The sequence below is a fragment of the Rhinopithecus bieti genome, unplaced genomic scaffold (assembly GCF_001698545.2).
Source record: "Rhinopithecus bieti isolate Rb0 unplaced genomic scaffold, ASM169854v2 scaffold_17010, whole genome shotgun sequence".
NCBI lineage: Eukaryota > Metazoa > Chordata > Mammalia > Primates > Cercopithecidae > Rhinopithecus > Rhinopithecus bieti.
In genome coordinates this window covers 2,407,807-2,429,259 of record NW_016808932.1, presented here as the reverse complement: position 1 = coordinate 2,429,259, position 21,453 = coordinate 2,407,807, and the positions used below count along the sequence as shown (strand labels likewise).

Below are 21,453 nucleotides of genomic sequence, written 5' to 3'. Positions count from 1 at the left end.
CGGCTCCCAGCTCAGGTGCAGACCGACGGCGACCGCTTGCTCCACTTTGCTCTGTGACAGTAGACCAGATAAGGCATGTCGCAGATACATGCTGAAAGCAGGGCTGCCTGTACACAAAACTGCACTCACGCTGTGATAACACGCAAAAGGTCACACGCTGGAAGAGCCTTCCTCAACCAACAATAGACTAACCGGCCAGAGGTGGGGAAAGCTCAGAGTCCCACTATCTTCTTCGTTTTTATTGCTCCTATTTACTTAGGTGATACCTTTTTAGTAGAACGACTAGTTTTCTAAACAGAATCTGTGATGACAGGCCCACATTTCTTCCCCAAACCCCACCTCCAAAGCCACTCCATTCAAAGAACTGCTGGCGAGGTGCTGGGGGGAGAGCCAATCTGTCGTAGAGGGGAGGCGTTCCTACTCCTCCAGATCCTTCTGCAGACAGGAGGGTGTCTGCATTTGGTGGAGTCCAAGAATGCAGTGAGGACACAGTGGCAAAGTAATAATGCCATTCCTTGGGCAGCGCCGGGCTGGTAGAGACATGTGAGGAAGTAACGTGTCCTGTGAGGATTTCAGGGTAATTTAATCAGCAGCACTTCAGCACAGCAGAAGGCAAGGGCAGGGAAATAATGAAGACAGCACTCAGTTACCAGGAGCTCCTCTGTCCAACCTAAGGGGGAGATGTGACCCCAGAGCAGGGCAGCTCACACTTCCAGCCAGGTAATTCTGTGTTGTGGGGGCTGTCCCGGGCACTGCACGATGTTGGGCACCATCCCTGGCCTCCCTCCACCAGTGCCCACAGTACTGCCCTCCTCCCCAGCTGTGATAAAAATGTCTCCAGACATTGCCAAGTATTCCCTGGGGAGCAAAATATCCCCCGGCTGAGCCCCACTGCCCTAGGTGAACTGGAAAAGTTGGTTTGTGAATATGTGAGCTTACTTGTTTCTAACACAGGGCTGAAAAACAAGAGAAGGGGACAAAGGCTGCTTTCATTTAAAAATGTACTGTTGTAATCAGTGAGAAAAAGAAACAACATTGGCTAAGTCACGAATAGGCTTTTCACCATACGTACATGGTAAATGGCCAATCAAAACAAGGAATGGGGCTCATTTTACTAGAAATTAAATACATTCAAACAAGAACACTGAGATCCATTAGCAAAATGTTTAAAATTATTATCACAGGGTTATCAGGGGTATGACAAAAATGGACACTCCCATACACACTAGGTGAATATATTGGTGAAAATAGTTCAGATAAACACACAACCATGTATGTAAAAGTATTTATCATCAATGCATTATTTGTAGTAGCAAAAACAACAAGCAGCCTTAGAAACGAGTTAATGTCCTCAGCAGGGAATTAATATTATTGTATATCCATGAAATTGACACCATGTGGCCACGCAAATGCATCACATAGGCCTCTACGTAACATAGGATATTCATTTGAGAATTGTTTTTCAAGAGGACAAAGTGCTTTCATTTTTGCCTAGAAAATGGGGGAAGACAAAAATGGGTGGTGCGTATCCGTAGGTTGTGGGATTTTACGTTATTCCAAGTTTCATCCTTACGTGCTTCTGAATTATCTGAAATATCGTATCTTTAGCATGAGTTCTTTCAAAAAATAGTAACAATGGTAACAAGAGCGCTGTAATTCCTACCCTAACCCCAGGAGCCCACCCACCCCATCCGAGCCGACCCCTGACATTGCTCCCCATTGAGTTGCAGACATTGACTTCTTGCCAAGCCTCAGGCCTTGCTCACATCGACACTTCACAGCGACCCTGAGAGACAGATGCTATGACCCCATTTCACAGATGAAGGGCCTGAGACACAGAGGAGGAAGACTGCCTCAGGCCACGCCGCTAGTAAGAAGTGGTAGTTCCCAACTCCAGAGTCCCTAAAGAATTCTGTCCTACCTGTGAAAAGTACATCCAATAAGCAGTACCTCGCTACGTTTACAATTTATCTGCAGATCCCAAGGATGGGAAAAGCTGCACTCAGCAACTTGCAAATTGTGCAACTGTTCCCCATGATTCCCTTGGGGCCACCGCCGGCTGAGGCATCTCCAGGAGGCCCCAGTTGGGATTGGGGACATGCTGAGAGGTGACAGCACTGCTCTCAAGTCCTATCTTCTGCTTCTGCAAAAGCTGTGGAGCTCACCCATCAATAGCAGATCCAGGCGGGCGCACTGGCTCACATCTGTAATCCCAGCACTTTGGGAGGCTGAGGCGGGCAGATCATCTGAAGTCAGGAGTCTGTGACCAGCCTGGCTAACATGATGAAACCCCGTCTACTAAAAATACAAAAACTTAGCTGGGTGTGGTGGTACATGGCTGCGATCCCAGCTACTCAGGAGGGTGAGGCAGGAGAATTGCTTGAACCCAGGAGGCGGAGGTTGCAGTGAGCCGAGATCGTGCCATTGCACTCCAGCCTGAGCGACAGAGCGAGACTCCATCTCAAAACAAACAAACCAAAAAAAAACAGCTCTAGCACTGCCAGGTCCCAGGCCCTGCGGAAGGTGTTTCCCTCCCTCCTTTGTCCTTGCCTGTCTCAGAGCCCTTTTCAGAGTCTCTTGTATGTTTCTTTCCCTGTTAGGACCAATCTTTACAACTTCAGCAAGCGCAGCAAATAAGATGCAGAACTGGGGGAGATGCGCTGTATGACTCAATTCCCTTGAGCCTAAAACACTCACTTATTAATAACATTTTTTTCTTTTTTTTGAGACAGAGTCTCATGACTACAGGTGCATACCCCCACACCCGGCTAATTTTTGTATTTTTAGTAGAGACGGGATTTCACCGTTATCAGTCAGGCTGGTCTGAACTCCTGCTTTCAGGTGATCCACCCGCCTTGGCCTCCCAAAATGCTGGGATTTACAGGCGTGAGCCATCGCGCCCCCCTGATAAAATTTTTTCTGAAGGTGTTTTCATCCCTTCTGTGATCTTCTAAACTCCCAACGTGTATCACACACTTCGTTGGGCTCTAGGCAAACAAAACTTAGACAAAGTCCCTGATTCTAGAAACCCTAGGTCGAGGGAACCACAAACAAACCAGAGTGGAGGGCAGGCAGGGGTCCTAGGCTGGGAGCTGGGAGCCTGGAGCACGTGCCAGGTGCTCTGCAGCCCGGCTTCATTATGGAGGCTCAAGCACTGTGAATTTCCAAAAACAGTGAGCACACCCCTAGCTGACTGAAGTACAAAAAACATATGCCACAGCCAAATGAAAATGACCTTTGGATCCTCCACCTAATTTGGGTGTTTAGGCCGCCTCGCCCCTCTTTTGGCCTGGACAATTGAAATACATCTGCTCTCAGGGGAGACGCCTACCGTGTCAGGGCTGGAGCTGGCAAGAGACTGAGAAGAGGACTAGATCTAGAGTCAGAGATGAAGTTCTTGTTTGGCATCTGTCACTAAATCTCAGTGGGGACCTAGGAAGTCACTCCACCTCTCGTATTTCCTCATCCACAAAGTGGAAATACAAGCAAGCTTAAGTCCCCATCGTAAGGTTGGAGTTCCTGTTTGTGAAAGCACTGGAAATGTAAAATGCGCTCTTCAAGTACAAAGTCAGAGAGGATCCGTAAATAGGCAACAGACTGCCCTTTGGTATAAACTGCTCACATTAAATCTACGTTATGTTGCTCAAGAGTTAAAATAAGCTCAAAGGAGAGGCTGACACCAATGTCAACCGGGGAAGACCGACACTGAAATTCCAAACTGAGTTACCAAAAACAATAGATGGATGAGACATGCAGACATGCCACGATCCGTCACATCAGAGTTCGATGTAGTCCTGCTGCAAACACATGGAATCGGATAAGTCCAATGCCAACGGAATAGATTTCTTGGCAACTAATATTTTTAAAATTGCCTGACCAGCTTACCCTCTAGGAAAACTTACTTAAGGGAGGCAAATAACTTTGGGAGATGAGTATAAGAGGTAGCAGGAGGAAATTAAGGAAAATCACCACTACATACCGCAGGAATGTATTGGAAGGCAAACATGGCCCAAAGAAAAAGCTCCACTGAAATAAACGTTGACTACTGACCATAGAATTAGCACCTTGCTCCCAGGTCAATAATATGAACCAAAAAAATTACAAAGACCTTGCTCAATCCTGAGGTTCGTGAAGGAATATAGGAGAGTTGTGTGTTCATGTGACTCCTGAAACCAAAGAGCAGTACTATTCAAAGGGCATATCTTCATCTTAGGATCACATATTCTAGACCTCGAGCCGGAGAGTCTGCGTTACAGTAGGAAAAATGGGGAGTGTTTCATGCCTGTGGATTCAGGATACACCAGCAACCTACATGTGTAGCATTCTCTAAGTCATAATGACCATTCTCATCTCCCACTGAGGGCAGGTGTAAGACTCTTCTCTTGCAGTGCTCTGAGAGAAAGTTGGGCTTCTTCTTCTTCTTTATAAATTGTAGGGAAACCAAACATTTGTACCTGTTACATCCCCAAAGCTGAAGTCAATAAAGAATAAACACATACAGCAAGCTGCGAGGTGCGTTTAGGAACTGCCTCAACATTGGGTTTCTATTGACAGAATAGGGGAGGAGGTTGCCTCTGACCTTCCTGAGGCTCCCACTGAACCCTGGCTGAGTAGCCCACAGTTAATTTTAAGTGGCAAAAGAAATGAGAACAAATTCCTCCAGGAAGAGAAATTAGATTTCTGCTAAAACAGTGCTCTCCATAGGGTATATGAGCACATTCAACTGCCACTGGAAAAGAACCTGAGGGCAGGCACACAGCGCCCATTGCTAGAAATCTTGCAGTTAGATTAGAATGGAAGAGCGTCTGAGTTTTCAGATCATTTTACACGTCAGGATATGGCTAACAGGTCATGTTCAGGGCCTATGCTCGATACTGTCGAAATACAAACAAAAACAACTGCCTAGAGAGAATATCCACGTCCTAAAAGAGAAAATGTTTTATCTGGGAGGAAGAATGATTTAACTCCTGAAACTCAAGAACACAGAACAACAACAAAAATAATTTCCTTGAACATATTCAACTAGAATGGCAAGGCATTTTCCTGCATAAAACATTACAATTTTCCCATTACTCTAAAGGAATCCAATAAATAATTTTACAGTGAAAGGGCCTGGATCAAAACGGGAAGTGACACCGGCCCCCGACAAACACAAGTCACAGGTTCCTGTGCAGGTCCCAGGGCTGAGTCATCCAAGAACTCCAGCAAAACCGCGAGCCGGGCCTCCAGTTTCATCTTTCCCGAATGGGACTGGCTGGAGGGTCCAAGCTGCTTTACAGAAGAGTTCCATCTGGTAAGCCCAGGTGGTGAGCGAAGCCAACGATGACAACACGAGAAGTGGTCAAAGCCAAGGTTTCCTCACGCTGCCTTTGTCTTCTTCCCGCAGCCTGGCCCGATGGCTAAAGCTGGGCCCCAGGAGGCGAGTTCTTCAGCGGGGCCTCCTCACCCACGCTGGAGCAAGTCCGCTGCGCCTGTCATGCGGGGAAGAGCTCAGGCGGGCTTTCTCCATAGCAATACTTTGCTATGGGGTCCCGGTAGGTGTTCTCATGCTGCACGCTCTGTTGGCAAAAGGAAGATAAGAGTGCGGTGAGAGTGAGCACAGCTTCACACGCCTCCCTCTAGGAAGAGTGAGAGTGGATCGGGACTGTCAGACTCTCCCTGCAGGAGGCTGGCCGAGTCCATCTCCAAATGTCACTAAAGGCTCCAAGGCACTTTCTGGAACAAAGAAGAATGCTCAACCCAGAATGCCAATGCAGAGCATGAACACGGACATAACATCACTGTGGGACTGTTTCTTTTTGTGTACACCAGTGAGTAACTTCACCGTGACCTGGTGACTCAAGACAACTACTTTTTCTCCAATTACTCGGAACAGTCTAAGATCCGATGGGCGTTCTGCACCTGATCCTGTGCATTCAGTTCCCGGTAAGGCAAGCTGCAGAGACGCTAAGGAGACACACTTTAAATCGCTTTCATAAAGTTTATGTACCTAAAAATTTGGTGCATGAGCCAATTCCTACAATACCATGCAAGCCTCATTTGGCTAAGCAAATTGGAAGTGTGATTTAAAGCAGACAATCATTCCTGATGGCTAATTTTTCAGCAATTTGTTTTCATACAAGCAACTTGAGTTTTTGGCTAGTCTAGAATTCATTAATTAGTCCAAGACCAATGCTAAGCAACAAACTTGTAAATATTCATCCAATTTAACAGACATATAGCCAAATCTTCTCTTTCTTGGGATACTTTTATCAAAACAAATCAAATGGCAATTGGGAAATCTTTTTATGGTAAAAAGACCAAGTCCGAAAGTATAGTAGCTTCAATGAAGACTGGAAATAATTCCTGGGTTTTATCAGTGAAGGAAAGAAAATACTCGCCTTTTCTAGCGTTTCTCAGAATGAGAGAGAATCTGAATCAAAATGAGTCATGTGTTCAGCCTTCCTCCTCATTTCCTTTAAAGCTCATTCAAGTGGAAAGCTCTTCAAGCAAAACAAGACCATCAGGAATTTCTTAATGTTTTCAAATGCTCATTATAATCCCTGAAACATTTACCCAATGATACTGAATGCTCGCAGAACAAACCAGAGACATGAGAAGGGGCATAAAATCAAAAGGTGGACCACAGAAATCTGGCAAAGGGTACAAGAGCTTTGGAGAATGACAAATGAGTCCGTTATCTCAGATAAAGCCAGTAAAATCTTAGAGACACCATGAATAGAAGCCAGAAGAAGTGTGCTTGTATAATAAACATGTCTGGTGATTTTACAAAGAGAGCTACGACAACTGCCCAACCACAATAGCTGAGAGCCGAGGAGACAGTGATGAAAAGGCAAAAGACTTTCAGACGCTTTCGGCAGCAGGTGCAATAATATTTAATGCCCAAAGAGCAAAGCATTTAATGACAGCATGCTAATATGTATTGAGAGCCTGAGAGCCTACAGATTTATTCATGTATTTTTAAACATTCACCTGCCTCATCCCCTTGAATCCTAAAATAAACAACGACTCCATCCCAGAACAAATTGCTACTTACTCTAAACAAGTGGTTACTGGAAAGCCTTAGTCATATTTCAAAGACAGGGAGGAGGACCTTCTCTTAGGAGCTGGAATATTAGGACTCCACCAGACTTAAAAATAATTTTAAGCTTCCACTTAAGGAGCAAATGTACCAACCACATAGAAGAGATGCAAGTTAATTAGACCTTGATTTAATAAAAATGCTTCACCTCCCCTAACTTGTATAAATCTCACATTGACATTTTAAATACTATCATCACACCAAACAAAGCGTGACATAGCTTCATTTGAGTCTCTTCTCTTCTACATTACCACCCCAAAAAAAGGATCTCAGTGTGCATTTTCTAGTTTCCTTCTAACCCATCAGCTGCCATCCCACAGCTAGAGACATCACAGCTTCTGACCTGGGATGAGGTCCTGCATTTGGCCAGGCACAACTCAAAGTGATCTTCGACTGCCATGAAGAGGTTCTGGAATGCCACAGCTGCCCGGTTGAGGAAGCGCTCCAGGAGAAGTTGCTATGGAAACAAAAGTTAGTGCCTGTAATAAATTACCTAAGCCAGCAGAAGGTGACCTTGGCTATCTCTCCTAAACTAAGAGAATGCTGATACAGGGACTAGGGGGAAAGAAAAGGAGAAAAGAAGGGAGGGGAAGGGACACACACGTGCATACACGTGGCATGCCAAAGCACCCTGGGTATCTTATTCATTAGATATGTGATTAGCAATACAATGGTCCATTCTGCAAAAGAACCATTCAAGCAACTGGGAACCACCTCCTTTCACGTTAGATAAAAGCTATTGTGCAGCAATTTCTGATATCTACAAAGTTCCTAAGTTTTATTTTCAGAAGAACCTCACATGAAGAGCCTAATGCTCATCATAAAACAAACGCCAAAAGAAAAAAGGAGTCACAGAACCAGGAGCGACTCCCCATACCTTGTTGGGCTGCAGGCAGCAGGAGACACAGTACTCATAGGCGCTGCAGCAGCCGTTGGGCCAGCAGCCATCACAGCAGTACTGCTTCGTGCTAGGGACGTTGACGTTACAGCAGCCATTTACCAGCAAATCCTTCCTCTCACAAACGTAGCCTGAAAGTCAGAGACCAACCTTAGCATAAAACCAGCAGCCTTGCCACCTCCCTACCAGGGATGACCATGAAGCAGCAGTGAAAGTACACAGAGACAGAAGCTGGAGTCTGGGGCATCAGCGTAAGCACCGAAGAGCTGGAAACTGGACATAATGTGAGTCAGACTTGCTTTCCCCATGCAGTCATTGACAGGAAGCAGGCAGTCCCGTTATCGCCAGGCTACCCGTCGGAACCTACCTACACCTACTGTTTAGTCTGCTGGCACATGTTTGATTTCATCACCAGGTCAAGCTATAGCTACGTTCTCCTGTTCTAACCTATGCAAGCCAACATCTCATCTGTGCCTGAAGAAAAATGTCATTCTTTTCTGAACAAAAAGTTTAAAACAGAAAAAAAAACCTAGGCACTGATTCATAAAAGTGAGATCCTTCTAGATTGAACAAACAAAGCACTCTTTACAAGTATCTTTCAGACGCTCGCTGCTTACTGAGTAATTTGGAGGGTTATAAAAATAGAAATAATTACATCTAACTCTTATAAACTGATTTGTACATGTACACGCCAGGGACTCAATCACCCCTCGGCCTTCGGGAATGCAGTTGTCTAATAAGAAAGAAAAAAACCTCCTAATCCCCCCCTGCAACTTTTTATAAATCCCATCATCTATATACACATGCCCCCTCCAACCCAGCCCATTCATGCCCAACTTTAGAGAAAAAAAATCTTCTTACAAAAGCTAAGGTATTGTTCAGAGCTGCTAAACAGACATTTCTCTAGATCCTTCTGGGAATGGGACAGAAAAACGTATGGATAAGTCCATAAGGGCCACCAATGGCCCTGAGGAAACTCCCAGGTGCACACACGAGCTCCCAGGTGCACATTCAGGCCCACAGGTGCAGAGCAGCTGCTCCTCACATCGCTGCATTCCAAACGCCCAGCTTCCTCATCCTCAGAGAAGGAGACTTGCTGAAGTATGTATAAGGCTGTTTTCAGAAACTACTTTAGAAAACAAAGTCTGTTCAAAAGCAGGAGGCACCAGTAGAACAATGGTAATGAAGAAACTAAAAGGGCCCTCACTTAAGACTTGAGCAAATGAGGCCTATAGAGAACCAGGTTCCAGATACTTGGGAATCGGTGCCTTTTGTTGTAGTTGTTGTTTATGTTATTCTGTCTTCTAAATTAAGAGAGGATGATTCTAATGCTATAGTACATGTTTCTTGGGATTCTTCCTAATTCTACTCATTTTCTTTACAGGGACTAGAAACCAACACAAAATGTAAATAAGTTAGTTAGCATTTTCCTCAAAATTCTACTCAAAATAATAAACATACAGCAACTCTATATAATGTGACTTAAACTCTGCCAGTTGAAATTCTCTTTCTGCCCTTTACTTTTCATCTTGTAAGTGTCAGCATCTCAGGCATCCTTTTTTCCCCCCACTGCCAACTTACAGTATTCGACCTTGAAATGCAGCTCTTTCTAGCTTGGTGAAAGCAAGCTCATCAAGAATTCTCATCTTGCATCAGACATCTATTCACTCAAATGTTATCTCCAACAAGGAGTCCTGTAAGATCACAACCTCATACTGTGTTGCCATTGCCTTGAAAATTAACTTCCAGCCTACGAAAAGTTTGTAAATGCAAATGATCTTATTTAATAATGTGTTACCCTGGCAATATTCACAGCAGCATCTGTTTGCTAAGAGGCATAAGTTCTTACATGGTTTCTTTACTAAACTACTTACTTTACCCATATTCATGGAGAAAAATAAAACCTGTAGCTCTTGGATTTTTATTGATTGATTGATTCCTTCATTTCTGGACTCGAGGAGTCCAAGAGTCTGTCTCACCTAAATTAATCAAAAGAATATTCTTTCACTAGCTAAGATAAAAGATGACAAACTGTGCTCACAACCCAGTGCTAAAACATTAGAGTTAAGTGTGTAAGATTTCATGTGTTCTCACTGAATGTCACACATCCTGTAAGAAGCTCTGAACTCCAAGTCAATGTCTGCCTATTGACTATGTCATCTTGTGGAAGTCACTTCCTTTTGCTAAACTTCACTCTGCTTATTAAAAAACAAAACCCACATTATTTTCAGTATGATTTGCTTTTTCAATGTGATCTTAAAAACATAGCTTGTCACTGGTATCACTGTTGAGTTGGGAATGCATTCTGGTACAAAACACTCTAACCTGAGGTGGGCAGTTTTCTTCCAGCTCCTTTATTTTCAAATAATCTCATCTCTGGTTTGGAGACTTTGAGATCTTTTTAAAGTGTTCTTATTTTGCAAAGGAATGCAACCCCCGCTTTTTTAAGCAACAATGCACTGTTTTTTTCTTAATTTTTTTTTAGACATGGCCTCACTCTGTCACCCAGGCTGCAGTGCCGTGGTGTAATCACAGCTCACTGCAGCCTTGACCTCCCCAGGTTCAGATGATCTTCCCACCTCAGCCACCCGAGTAGCTGGGACTTGGGAGGCTGAGGTGTGCCACTTGCAGGGTGCCACCACGTCCAGCTAATTTTTTATTTTTTATAGAGATAGTTTTGTTATGCTGCCCTGGCTGGTCTTGAACTCCTGGGCTTGAGTGCTCCTCCTGTCTTGGCCTCCCAAAGTGCTGGGATTACAGGTGTGAGCCACCACACTGGCCTGTGGCTTTCATTTTCAAGACAGCAGGTGTCTTCATTTAGTTCAGATTCATTATGTATATGAAGATTCTAACACGTTACCTATAGCAATTTCTATACTGTCACGTTCATAATCCATTTGTTCTGAGACTTTTTGAAACAGGGCAAAATTTGCTCTTGAAAAAAAAACATGTTATTTGCAAACCACCAATAGAAAAGAAAATCTGTAAAACAATCAGGGAACTTTACATACTGTTGGATATTTGACATTAGGAGAAATTGTTACTTTTTTTGATGTGATAATGGTATCACGTTTATGGTTTATGAAAGTCTTTGGCAATGTTGGGCCAGTTCCTTAACCTTTTGGTGCTATGTCTTCGCCTATAATACGAGGATAGCAGTATCCATCTCATAGGACTGTTGTGAAAATCAAAGGCGATAGCCCAGTGCCCAGCACATAGGAAGGCTCCATGAGTGCATGCGAAGCACTAGCAGGAGTCTCACTGTTTGCTAAGTGGGAGGAGCTTAGCAGGTGTCTAGTCCACCACCTCGCCCAGGCACAAGTCTTCTGACAGCTTACAAGGAAGTGAGAAAACCTTATCAAATAGATTTACATTCTCACTGTTAAGAGTCATACTTTTTGAATGTGTTTATAATTACTTTGAAATTATCTGGTCAGTGAACAAGTACACTTCTTGAGTGTCAACACAATGTGAATTTTACTCAGGTCACCGCGAAGGAAAACTGAGCTCTTATCCTATAGAGTTCACCATCAAGATGAGAAAAAAAGATTGGCAAGATGGGGAAATAGTGAGGCTGGGGAGAGATTGTCAGAAGTGGCCTGGGGACTAATGCCTGACATAGTGCTCATGCTGTAAGTTGTAGGCAGAAGGAACTTTTAGAGTTAGAGTTATCAAAACAAGCTTCTCTGATGTTGAAGGGAACCTTGAATGATGAGTAGGGTATAGAAGATAAAAACCTGGGGAATTTTGCAAATGAACGAGGAGGGGAAATGTGTTGCAGAGGAATCCCTAGTAAAACAAAAACCCTATGAATGGCCCAACCAGTCTACGCTCCTGATCGCCTGGAGAGGAAGGGAAGCCAGCCTCACCGAGTTCATCCGTGATGAGGTGCTTCCCTTGAATGGAGTTGCGGCACTGATTGCTCGGACGACTGCTATTGCCCAAGTTAAACTGCACTTTCCACGGGATGGGCTGATTATGGTCATGAACCTGGAGGAGATTCCTATCTCTCACTGCCCTCTCCTCCTGCAAAGAAACCATAAGTGAGAAGGTTAAGTATCCAGTATCCTTTCTTACAATTCCACCAATTTTTCATAGAAGCTACAGTAAGAGGACAGAAATACTATAAAAGGCTTACACTACAGGAATCTGCACTCTCCTGGTAGAAGCAAAGCCTGAGCCAAAGACATAAAATAAACCTGTAGGAAAAAGTAATAAGCTAGTGCTATGCTTCAAAACTGGCATACTTACATGCGTGGCTTCTGGATGATGTGCACATTATAAATGTGTATAAAAGTGTTAATTTTATGAAAAAATTGGAGAGGAAAAGTTTTGGACTTTTTCTTTCTGATGGCAAGTAATTAAGTAATTTAAAATATTTTTCATATTAAAACAAATACATTGTGGAACAGAACTTAAAATGTGAATGCACTTTTTAAAGAGCAGAAGAAACTTGTGTGACTCTCATCTCAGACATCTAGAGCACAAAGTCCCTTTCATTTGCAGTTACAGGTACTTTGGTGGAAGACATTTGGGAAAATGTGAATTAGGAGTTTGATTTTAGGAGCAAAATGAAGCATGTCAACTTGTGAATTTCTTCTGTGAAGGACCACTGAGTATGTAACTCTCTGCCGAACACGCCCGGGTCAGCCAGCCCTCTACCCATATAAGCAATTCGAAGAGTTGCCCTGGAGTCAAGAGTTTAAGATCACCTCTTCTGGCCTTGAAGAAGCTATGTCCAGTAGGAGTCAGCTTTCAAAACTACCTTCTATACTGTTAAAAAAAAAAAAAAAAAAAAAACTAAAGTTAGGAAGGCGGGGCGCTAACTGCTCAGAAAAACAGGGGGGACCAGCAAGCTTGAGAAAGAGCGCTCTTCGGAATGCTTCAGTGGATTTTGCTGGTTTAACAAACAATGATAGAGAACTCCGCTCCCAAAGGTCTTTTAATGTACTGAAACATTCAACTATTCTAACGGGAGTTCTGCGGCTTTTACCTTTAAAATAACCTGTTATGTGTCACTTTTTAAGCAAAAGGGACTAATCTTGAAAATTTGATGAAGAAGCTTATGTACTTAAAAAATGGTAAATATCTTTATAGTTACTAAAATTTATCTAGGAAAGTAATCTGGGAAGATCTATTAGTATTTTAAAAATATACATCTACATACACTGTGGCCCAGGAAACTCAGGTCTATCCTATGGAAAACACCAATGTATAGGGAAATACAGGGATGTTTACAACATGATCATTGCAATGGTATAAAAAACCTGAAACCTGCCAGGCATGGTGGCTCATGCCTGTAATCCCAACACTTTGAGAGGCCAAGGCCGGTGGATCACCTAAGGTCAGGAGTTTGAGACCAGCCTGGCCAACACGGTGAAACCCCATCTCTACTAAAAATACAAAAATTAGCCGGGCGTGGTGGTAGGAGAATTGCATGAACCCAGAAGGTAAAGGCTGCGGTGAGCCAAGATGACATCATTGCACTCCAGCCTGGGCGACAAGAGCAAAACTTCATCTCAAAAACAAACAAACAAAACCCCTGAAACCCCAGTAACAGAGAAATGACTGAATGAACACTGGTATAATACTGTTACAACCAAACTTAGATACGACTGATAGCTATTTAACTAGAGTAGCAGTTCTACAACCTGACTTTTGCACATTAGATTAACGAAGGCAGCATAAAAACAAATTCTGATTCCTAAGCCCACCTATGGGCAGGAAAAATCTGTGGAGACCTGGGAATCAGTATTTTTAAAGTATCTAGATGATTTCAATGCAAAGACAGGATTGCAGACCAGGGCATGACTATAGTGTATTATTAAGGGAAAAAGCAAGTTGCAGAATAATGTGCCTATCACACATATTATGATAATAATTATGATAATAAGCACATATAGGTTTGCAAGAGCTCAGATAATGGTATGGAAAGATATACAGTAGTCTCCCTTACCCATGGTTTTACTTTCTGAAGTTTAACAGTTACTCACAGTTAACTGTGGTCCAAAAATATTAAATGAAAAACTGCAGAAGTAAACAGTTCCTAAGTTTTAAATTGACCACCGCTCTAAGTAGCATGGTGTAACCTCACGCCATCCCATTCCGTCCCACCCGGGCTGTGCATCATTCCTTCATCCAGCATATCCATGTTAGTCACTTAGTAGTCACTCAGTTACCAGGTCGAAAAACAGTATGGAGAGGGTTTGGTACTAGCCGTAGTTTCAGGCTTCCACTGAGGGTCTCAGAACAGACAAGGGGGAACTACTACACTACAGACTATTAACATGGGAGGGACATATGTGGTTATTAAAATTATCTTTAATCATCTTGGGAATATTCTTTTTAATTTAAAATAAAGTGATAACAACATTAAAAACAGGATTATTAACAACAGAAGGAAATTAAGTAAAGATTCCGTAGGAACTTTCTATTACACTTAGAACTTTTCTGTATATCTACAATTATTCAAAAAATTGTTTAAAAAACACGATTACCAACATTAAAGGCAAAAATTGTCCATAATCCCATCAACTTAAATAAATTCTATTTGTTTTTGCATATCAGCTTCTAGCTTTTGACCTCAACATTTATACAAATTAGGATGTTTTGCATTCAGCTCTTCTTGACACTAATTGGATAGTAAAACATTTCCAAGTCCCTACATTATCCTGATAATCACATTTTCAAGCCTATCTAATAATCCATCATGTTGATGTGCCATCATTTAGTAAACACATCTTCTATAGACCAACATTAGGCCCAGGTTTTTGTTAGCACAGATAATACTGCAATAAAATGTGGAGTTTTTAAAACAATTCTCTTGAATAACTTGGAGTAAAACGCTATGTAGTGCCAAATGATTTCCCACATTATATCTACCATCTGTAATAGTACCAGCATTTAAATAACAGTGTTTACAATTTGACCACAACTCCACCGGTACCGGATTTTGTTCTTTAATTTACCGTCTTTCAAGGTGGCTTTAATTTCTATTCTGCCCCCTCCCTTTTGTTTCTTTGCAAAGAAAGAACTGGTACTAGCAGGACCAGGGCGGGTTATACAAAAACAACATCTGTATTCCTCAGTCACTGCGAGAAGAGGAGCTAAGTGCAGGAGCCTTGGGAGTATGGGACAAATCGCTTAGGTGCATGCTGCTTAACTACCTGTAAATTCATACTCTTCTGCTCTACTGGGACCCTATCAGTTAACTGCATCATCAAGCTATGTGCAAACTAAACTGAGCTGCAAATGCCACCCTAGATAAATTAATAGCCATAAAGACTATTAAGAGCTTAGTCAAAGTACAGTAAACTGGATTTTACGACAAGGTTAAAAGTGCTCTTAACATTACTCCCACGCTATCCTGTTGTTCTTTGGAAAGAAAATAAGAGTTCACGGTCAAGTGCATCCCAGAAGGACCCCTGCCACATAATGACATTCCTGGTAAACAGGAAAGCAATTCTCCCAGCACTTCAATGCGTTTTCAAACATGAATACTAAAGACCTTGCCAAAAGGATAGTGAAGGCATGTGGCAGAAATTACTTAGCAGTGTTTGCTCTTTTGAAGGCCCAGTCTTGCAAAGGGTGCTGAGGGCACTCCTTCACAGGATAGGGGGCTTTCTACCTTTCCTGAACTGTTTCACCTATCCTATTAGGCTGTCTCAATTTTAAGCTTTTCTTCATATTTGTTTTTTTTTATTCAAAATTCATTGAAAGGTATCTAGTTCTTACAGAATGCTAAGGATGCAGAGACGAACGGCAGTCCGGTTCTGTATTCGAAGAGCCTCAGAGCTGCTGAGAAAGGGGTACGTCCATACATCAGTGCCAAATCAGGTACTGCAGATGCTGTGACACATGTCCACGTGGGGTGTACTAGCTACAAAGAGAAGAGCAGGAGCCAAAAGTACCTGAGGGCTTTCTTCCTAATTGTAAAGAGCTATAGAAACACACTGTGATTACAAATGTGTTGCTTTGTGTCTGACTTCAGAAGGGGTATATTCCTAACTGTGCTGTGTACTTTTCAGGAGTTATCACAGGTCAAGTGAGATAAATGTCCCACGTAAGCAGTAAAGCACAGAAACATAAGGCACTCTTGTCATTAGGAGAGACTTGCTTATGAACCTCAAAAAAAGAAAGGAGGTGGAGAAAGGCCAGAGGGTACTCCAAATGTCTACTATTTGGGAAATGGCTAAATGCAGCCTGATAATGGAAATTTTAGTTATAAAATCTTATTTCCAAACAGCTTTTAAAGATAGGGAAATACTTAAATGTTAAGTGAAGAAACGGTATGCCTCAACTATACAAACAAAAAATATGAAGAATGGCAGGAAGAAAACATGCCCAAATACGAACAGTGGATGCCTTTGGTTAGTGAGATTACGGGTAACTGTTCCCCTCCTCTACCCTGTGCAACATGAGACAAACGCTCTGAAATATATATATATCTTAGTAATCAGTGAAAAACAAAAAAATCCCCACCAAATTAGCAACTCTCATACTACATGATATATACTTCACTTTAGACAGTATCTAACTTGGCACCAGTTTACACTTAGCTCCTTTAAGGCTGAACATGTTCATGTATTTTCAAGGAGTTATGCAAACAGCCCTGAGACTTTCAGAAAGTCTCATTTGAACACGTATGAGAACATCTGGTTACACAAGAGGAACCCTAAGGACCCTTCCAACTCCCAAGATCGGAACTTGTTTAATCTCAGGTCAAATGCCTCGATAGTTAGGCCCGCCCTGCCACTAGATCATGTCATCTTGTTTCGTTTCCTTCGTAACATACATCATTATCTGAAATCACTTTGCTTATTTACTATCTCTCCTCCTTACCCGCTAGCGCAATATAGGCTCTTGGAGGGGAGAGACGTCATCTGCTTTGCCCACTCTGTCTCCGCCAACCAGCAGAACAGTGCCTGGCACACAGTTGGTGTTATCTGTTAAATAAATGCACCCAAGAAACCTGGTACCATTCACCATTCCCAACCCTTCCCTCAATGGCATCCCCAATATCATCACTGATTTCTCCTGCCTCCCAACTCTACAATTTAAGTTATCCCCCTAAGCATTAATTAACATGAAAACCAAAGAAAAGAGGAATTCAAAGCAGCAGAGAGGATAACCAACTATTCTCCAGGCAAAAGCTGTTGCATCTGCTCCACAAGTTTCCAGTCTCACTGCAGCGGAGCTAAGGGGCACAAGGAGCTTCACAGTGTTCATAGCCTCTTCTCAATCAATGCTACACACCTTTGACCCGTACATTCCATCTCACCATCTCCATTTTACAGAGGAAGAACCCCAACTCCCTCAAGGCCCACAGCTAGGGAGTGGAAGACCTCTCAAACTGAGGCCAGCTGAGCAGGGGCGGCCAAGTCAGATGCACGCAGGCACCTCTGCCGGAGCACCCACGACAGCGGGGCTCAAAGTCTTTGGTCCTGGAACCCTTTCTAATCTTAAAAATTACTGAGGACCTCAATACGTGGGTTTATGTGAGTTATGGCTATTGATGCTTACCATACTGAAAATTAAAACGTAAATCCTTAAAATGTTTTATATTTCTGCAAACTTTTTAATGTTTCCCTTAAGGGAAGACAGCTGAATCTCCGAAGCGACCTCTATATTCAATCTGTCACAATACATTGTCTGCGTTGGAGCACACGAAGAAAAACTATTTCACACAGATGTGTAGTTGGGAAAAGGGAGGACTACTTTAATAACTTTCGCAGAAAATTATGGATAATACTGTACCATACTTGACACTAAATACTACACCAGAATTTGACAACTGCAGGTTACTAAAAGTTCACTGCACACAGTGCAGCCAGTTTGGAGAACAGTTGTGCAGTTCCTCAAAAAGTTCAACACAGATTTACCATCTGACCCAGTAATGCCACTCCTAGGAATATACCAAGAGAAATGAAAACATGTCCACACGAAAACATGTAAATGAAGGTCTGTAACAGCATTATTCATAATAACTAAAAGGTGGAAACAACCCAAATGTCTCTCAACAAAGAATGAATAAAGAAAATGTGACAGATGCATGCGATGGAATATTATTCGGACATAAAAATGAAGTGCTAATACATGCTAGGACATGGATGAACTTTGAAAACATTATGCTAAATGCAAACGCCAGTCAAAAAAGACCACATATTATAGAATGCCAATTATATGAAATATCTAAAATAGGCAAAAGTATAGAAACAAAGTAGATTACTGAATGCTTAGGACTGAGGGGTAGGGGGAAGATGATGATGAAAATGTTTTAAAACTACTGGTTTGTGAATATACTACTTTTTTTTTTTTTTTTTTTGAGACAGAGTCTTGCTCTGTCACCCAGGCTGGAGTACAGTGGTGGATCCTGGCTCAGTGCAACTTCCGCCTCCCGGGTTCAAGTGATTCTCCTCACTCAGGCTCCCGAGTAGCTGGGATTACAGGCATGCGCCACCACACCCTGCTAATTTTTGTATTTTTAGTAGAGACAGGGTTTCACCATGTTGGCTAGGCTGGTTTCAAACTCCTGACCTCAGGTGATCCACCTGTCTGAGCCTCCCAAAGTGCTGTGATTACATGCATGAGCCATCGTGTCCAGCCTGTGAATATACTACAAACCAGCATTATATACTTTAAATGGGTGAACTGTATGATATGTGAATTATATCTCAATAAAACTTACCAAAACACCCAGCTCCTTCAGCACAATGTGGCATCTGAAACCATATCAATGAATTTTTCATAAACTGTTCAAACCCATGAGTCTGTCTTGCACACTGAACAGATCTTATGCAGATCTTCTAATTGACACATTTTCATTATACAATACTAAAAAAATCACATTTGTTAATATCACCAGGGATTTAATCTTTAGGTGTTAGAAAGTTACAAGCTAAGGGTAGCAGATACACATCTTCCAAAATTCTAATTTTCACTTGAAAGCTTAAATATTATCATTGGTAAATAATGTCAGATGTTTTCTGTAAAGTAACAAGCTCACTTCGTTTTCAAGAAAATGTCTACCAAATATCCAAATCTGAATAACTAGTGTTATCAGTTGTTCTTTCAAGAAAAAATAGTGTTCCATGAAAAAAGTGGCTACTCAAGCTTGCAGCTCAATTGCCAAAGCTCCTCCTCAAGACACCCATCATATTTCTGTAGGCAGAATGTACTGTTAACGCATATTTCCCATTTCATTATACAGAAAAGATATGTACTTGGGGATCAAAATTTAGCAAAAGTAGTAAGTTTGACTGCTTCATTCTTAAGTAAAATTAGTACTTTTCTTAAAACTACAAGCATGGCCGTGAAGAATACGACAACTAGTAGTAGAGTCTGCTGCCGCTGCTTTGATCCTTGCTAAGGTACCGGTTCGACCCCTCCATGACTTCTGCACCATCAGTGCAGAAACCAAAGTGTCAACAAGGTAAAAAAAGCAAACAATATTTTGTTGTTATTCTGAAAATAATTCTGGCCTTGCAGATCCCCTGAAAGAGTCTCAGGGACCCTCTTGTGTCCACAGACCACATTTTGGAACCCAGTGGGTTAGGTTATTACAAAAAACTAAAGGCTAGGTGCAGTAGCTCATGCCTGTGATTCCAGCACTCTGGGAGGCTAGGCCAGTCCATTGCTTAAACCCAGGAGTTTGACACCAGCCTGGAAAAAAATAATGAGGGCCCATATCTACCAAAAAAATTAATTAATTAATTAGTTGGGTGTGATTGTGCACGCCTGTAGTTCCAGCTACTCGGGAGGTTGAAGTGGGAGGATCCCTTGAGCCTAGGAGTTCAAGGTTGCAAAGAGCTATGATGGTGCCACTGCACCCCAGCCTGGATGATAGAGCAAGACCCTGTATCAAAAACAAACAAATAAACAAAACCAAATTTTAAAAAATCCTAAGCCTCAGTGGCTTCACAGAAGATTGTTTCTTGCTCATGCTACAAGTCTAACATGGGTAAGCCGAGGGGTTCTGCTCATCCTAGTCTCTCAGGCTGAACGAGGCCCCCTCTCAGCACATGGCCTCCATAGTCACCACGGCTTCTGCCTGCAAGTGACAATTCACATGGTATAAGCCAACGCAGGCCACACAGCCACCCTCCTTCAAAGAGGGTGGGAGCCAATCCCACCATGTGCCCAGAGGAGGATGACCAACTCCTTATGAACAACCCTGGTAACTACTACCCCAGATCAGGGCGGGACATAATGAGTCACTGAGTGGTCCAGTGGAAAGCAGATCCCAAGATCTAAAGGACTGCAGCTTGGCTCAGTTAGTTCCCCAACTGCTGCTGGACCAGACACAGACCCAGTGCTGATAAGTATCCTGGTATTTCAAGAGAAGCCAGAAGAAAGGATTTATATAAAATCTCATACATTTTTAATACCATTTTTAAACATACCAGCCGGGCAGTGGCTCACACCTGTAATCCCAGCACTCTGGGAGGCCGAGGCAGGTGGATTGCTTAAACTCAAGAGTTCAATACCAGCCTGAGCAACCTAGTGAAACCCCACCTCTACTAAAAATACAAAAGGCTGTACGCAGTGGCTCACGCCTGTAATTCCAGCACTTTGGGAGGCCGAGGCGGGCAGATCATCTGAGGTCAGGAGTTCAAGACCAGCCTGGCCAACGTGGCAAAACTCCATCTCTACTAAAAATACAAAATTAGCCAGGTGTGGTGGTGGGTGCCTGCAATACCCGCTACTTGGGAGGCTGAGGCAGGAGAATTGCTTGAACCTGGGAGGAGGAAGTTGTAGTGCATCACTGCACTCCAGCCTGGGTGACAGAGTGAGACTCCGTCTCAAAAAACAAACAAAACAAAACAAGAAAACAATAAAAACCATGCAAGCAAAACCAAGGCTGCATGTAACCCACTTCATCTCTATCGTGATGGTCACAAATTGAGAATGTGGGCTTTAAAATCAGGTGGTCCTGAATCAGAGTCCCAGCCCGAGCCATTACAAAGAAATAATAGCCCTAAGCACAAGGAATTCCTACAAAGTGACAGAGACATCCAGTAATAAAATGGTCAGAGGACATGATAAGGCCACTTAAGATGCAGAACAGTCAAATTACCAAAACCAGTAAGATGTTCATCTTCAACCACTAGTCAGGGAAAAATACAGCACAGTAATAATGATGGGGAACAAATCTGTAAACTTATCTGAAGAAAGTGTTTTAGGTGTTACTGAAGGACACAAAAGGCGGCAGGATGTGGAGGAGGAGACAGGGATACTGGTGATCCCGACCCTGTGAAGGCCCAGGCTAACGTGTGTGCTTGTCTTAGTTTTTTTCTGAGACAGAGTCTCTCTCTGTTGCTCACCCTGGAGTGCACTGGCGCGATCTCGGCTCACTGCAACCTCCGCCTCCCGGGTTCAAGCGATTCTCCTGCCTCAGCCTCCTGAGTAGCTGGGACTACAGGCCCCTGCCACGCCTGGTTAATTTTTTTTTTTTTTTTTTTTTTTTTTTTTTTTT

The 21,453-nt window shown here is 42.7% G+C and overlaps 1 protein-coding gene across 2 annotated transcripts in view; it reads right to left on the bottom strand.

The window, feature by feature from the left end:
* Positions 1–984: 984 nt before the first annotated feature.
* SPRING1 (SREBF pathway regulator in golgi 1) overlaps positions 985–21,453 on the bottom strand; it is a 25,922-nt gene continuing 5,453 nt past the window's right edge. The window contains exons 2-5 of one of the 2 annotated variants that reach the window (XM_017887884.1): positions 11,849–12,005; positions 7,959–8,110; positions 7,425–7,538; positions 985–5,558 (exon numbers count right to left, since the gene is read on the bottom strand). In XM_017887884.1, coding sequence (XP_017743373.1) covers positions 5,475–5,558; positions 7,425–7,538; positions 7,959–8,110; positions 11,849–12,005 — 507 coding nt within the window. In that variant the 3' untranslated portion in view covers positions 985–5,474. The remainder of the gene's footprint in view (positions 5,559–7,424; positions 7,539–7,958; positions 8,111–11,848; positions 12,006–21,453) is intronic. The other variant, XM_017887885.1, reaches the window with a different exon arrangement.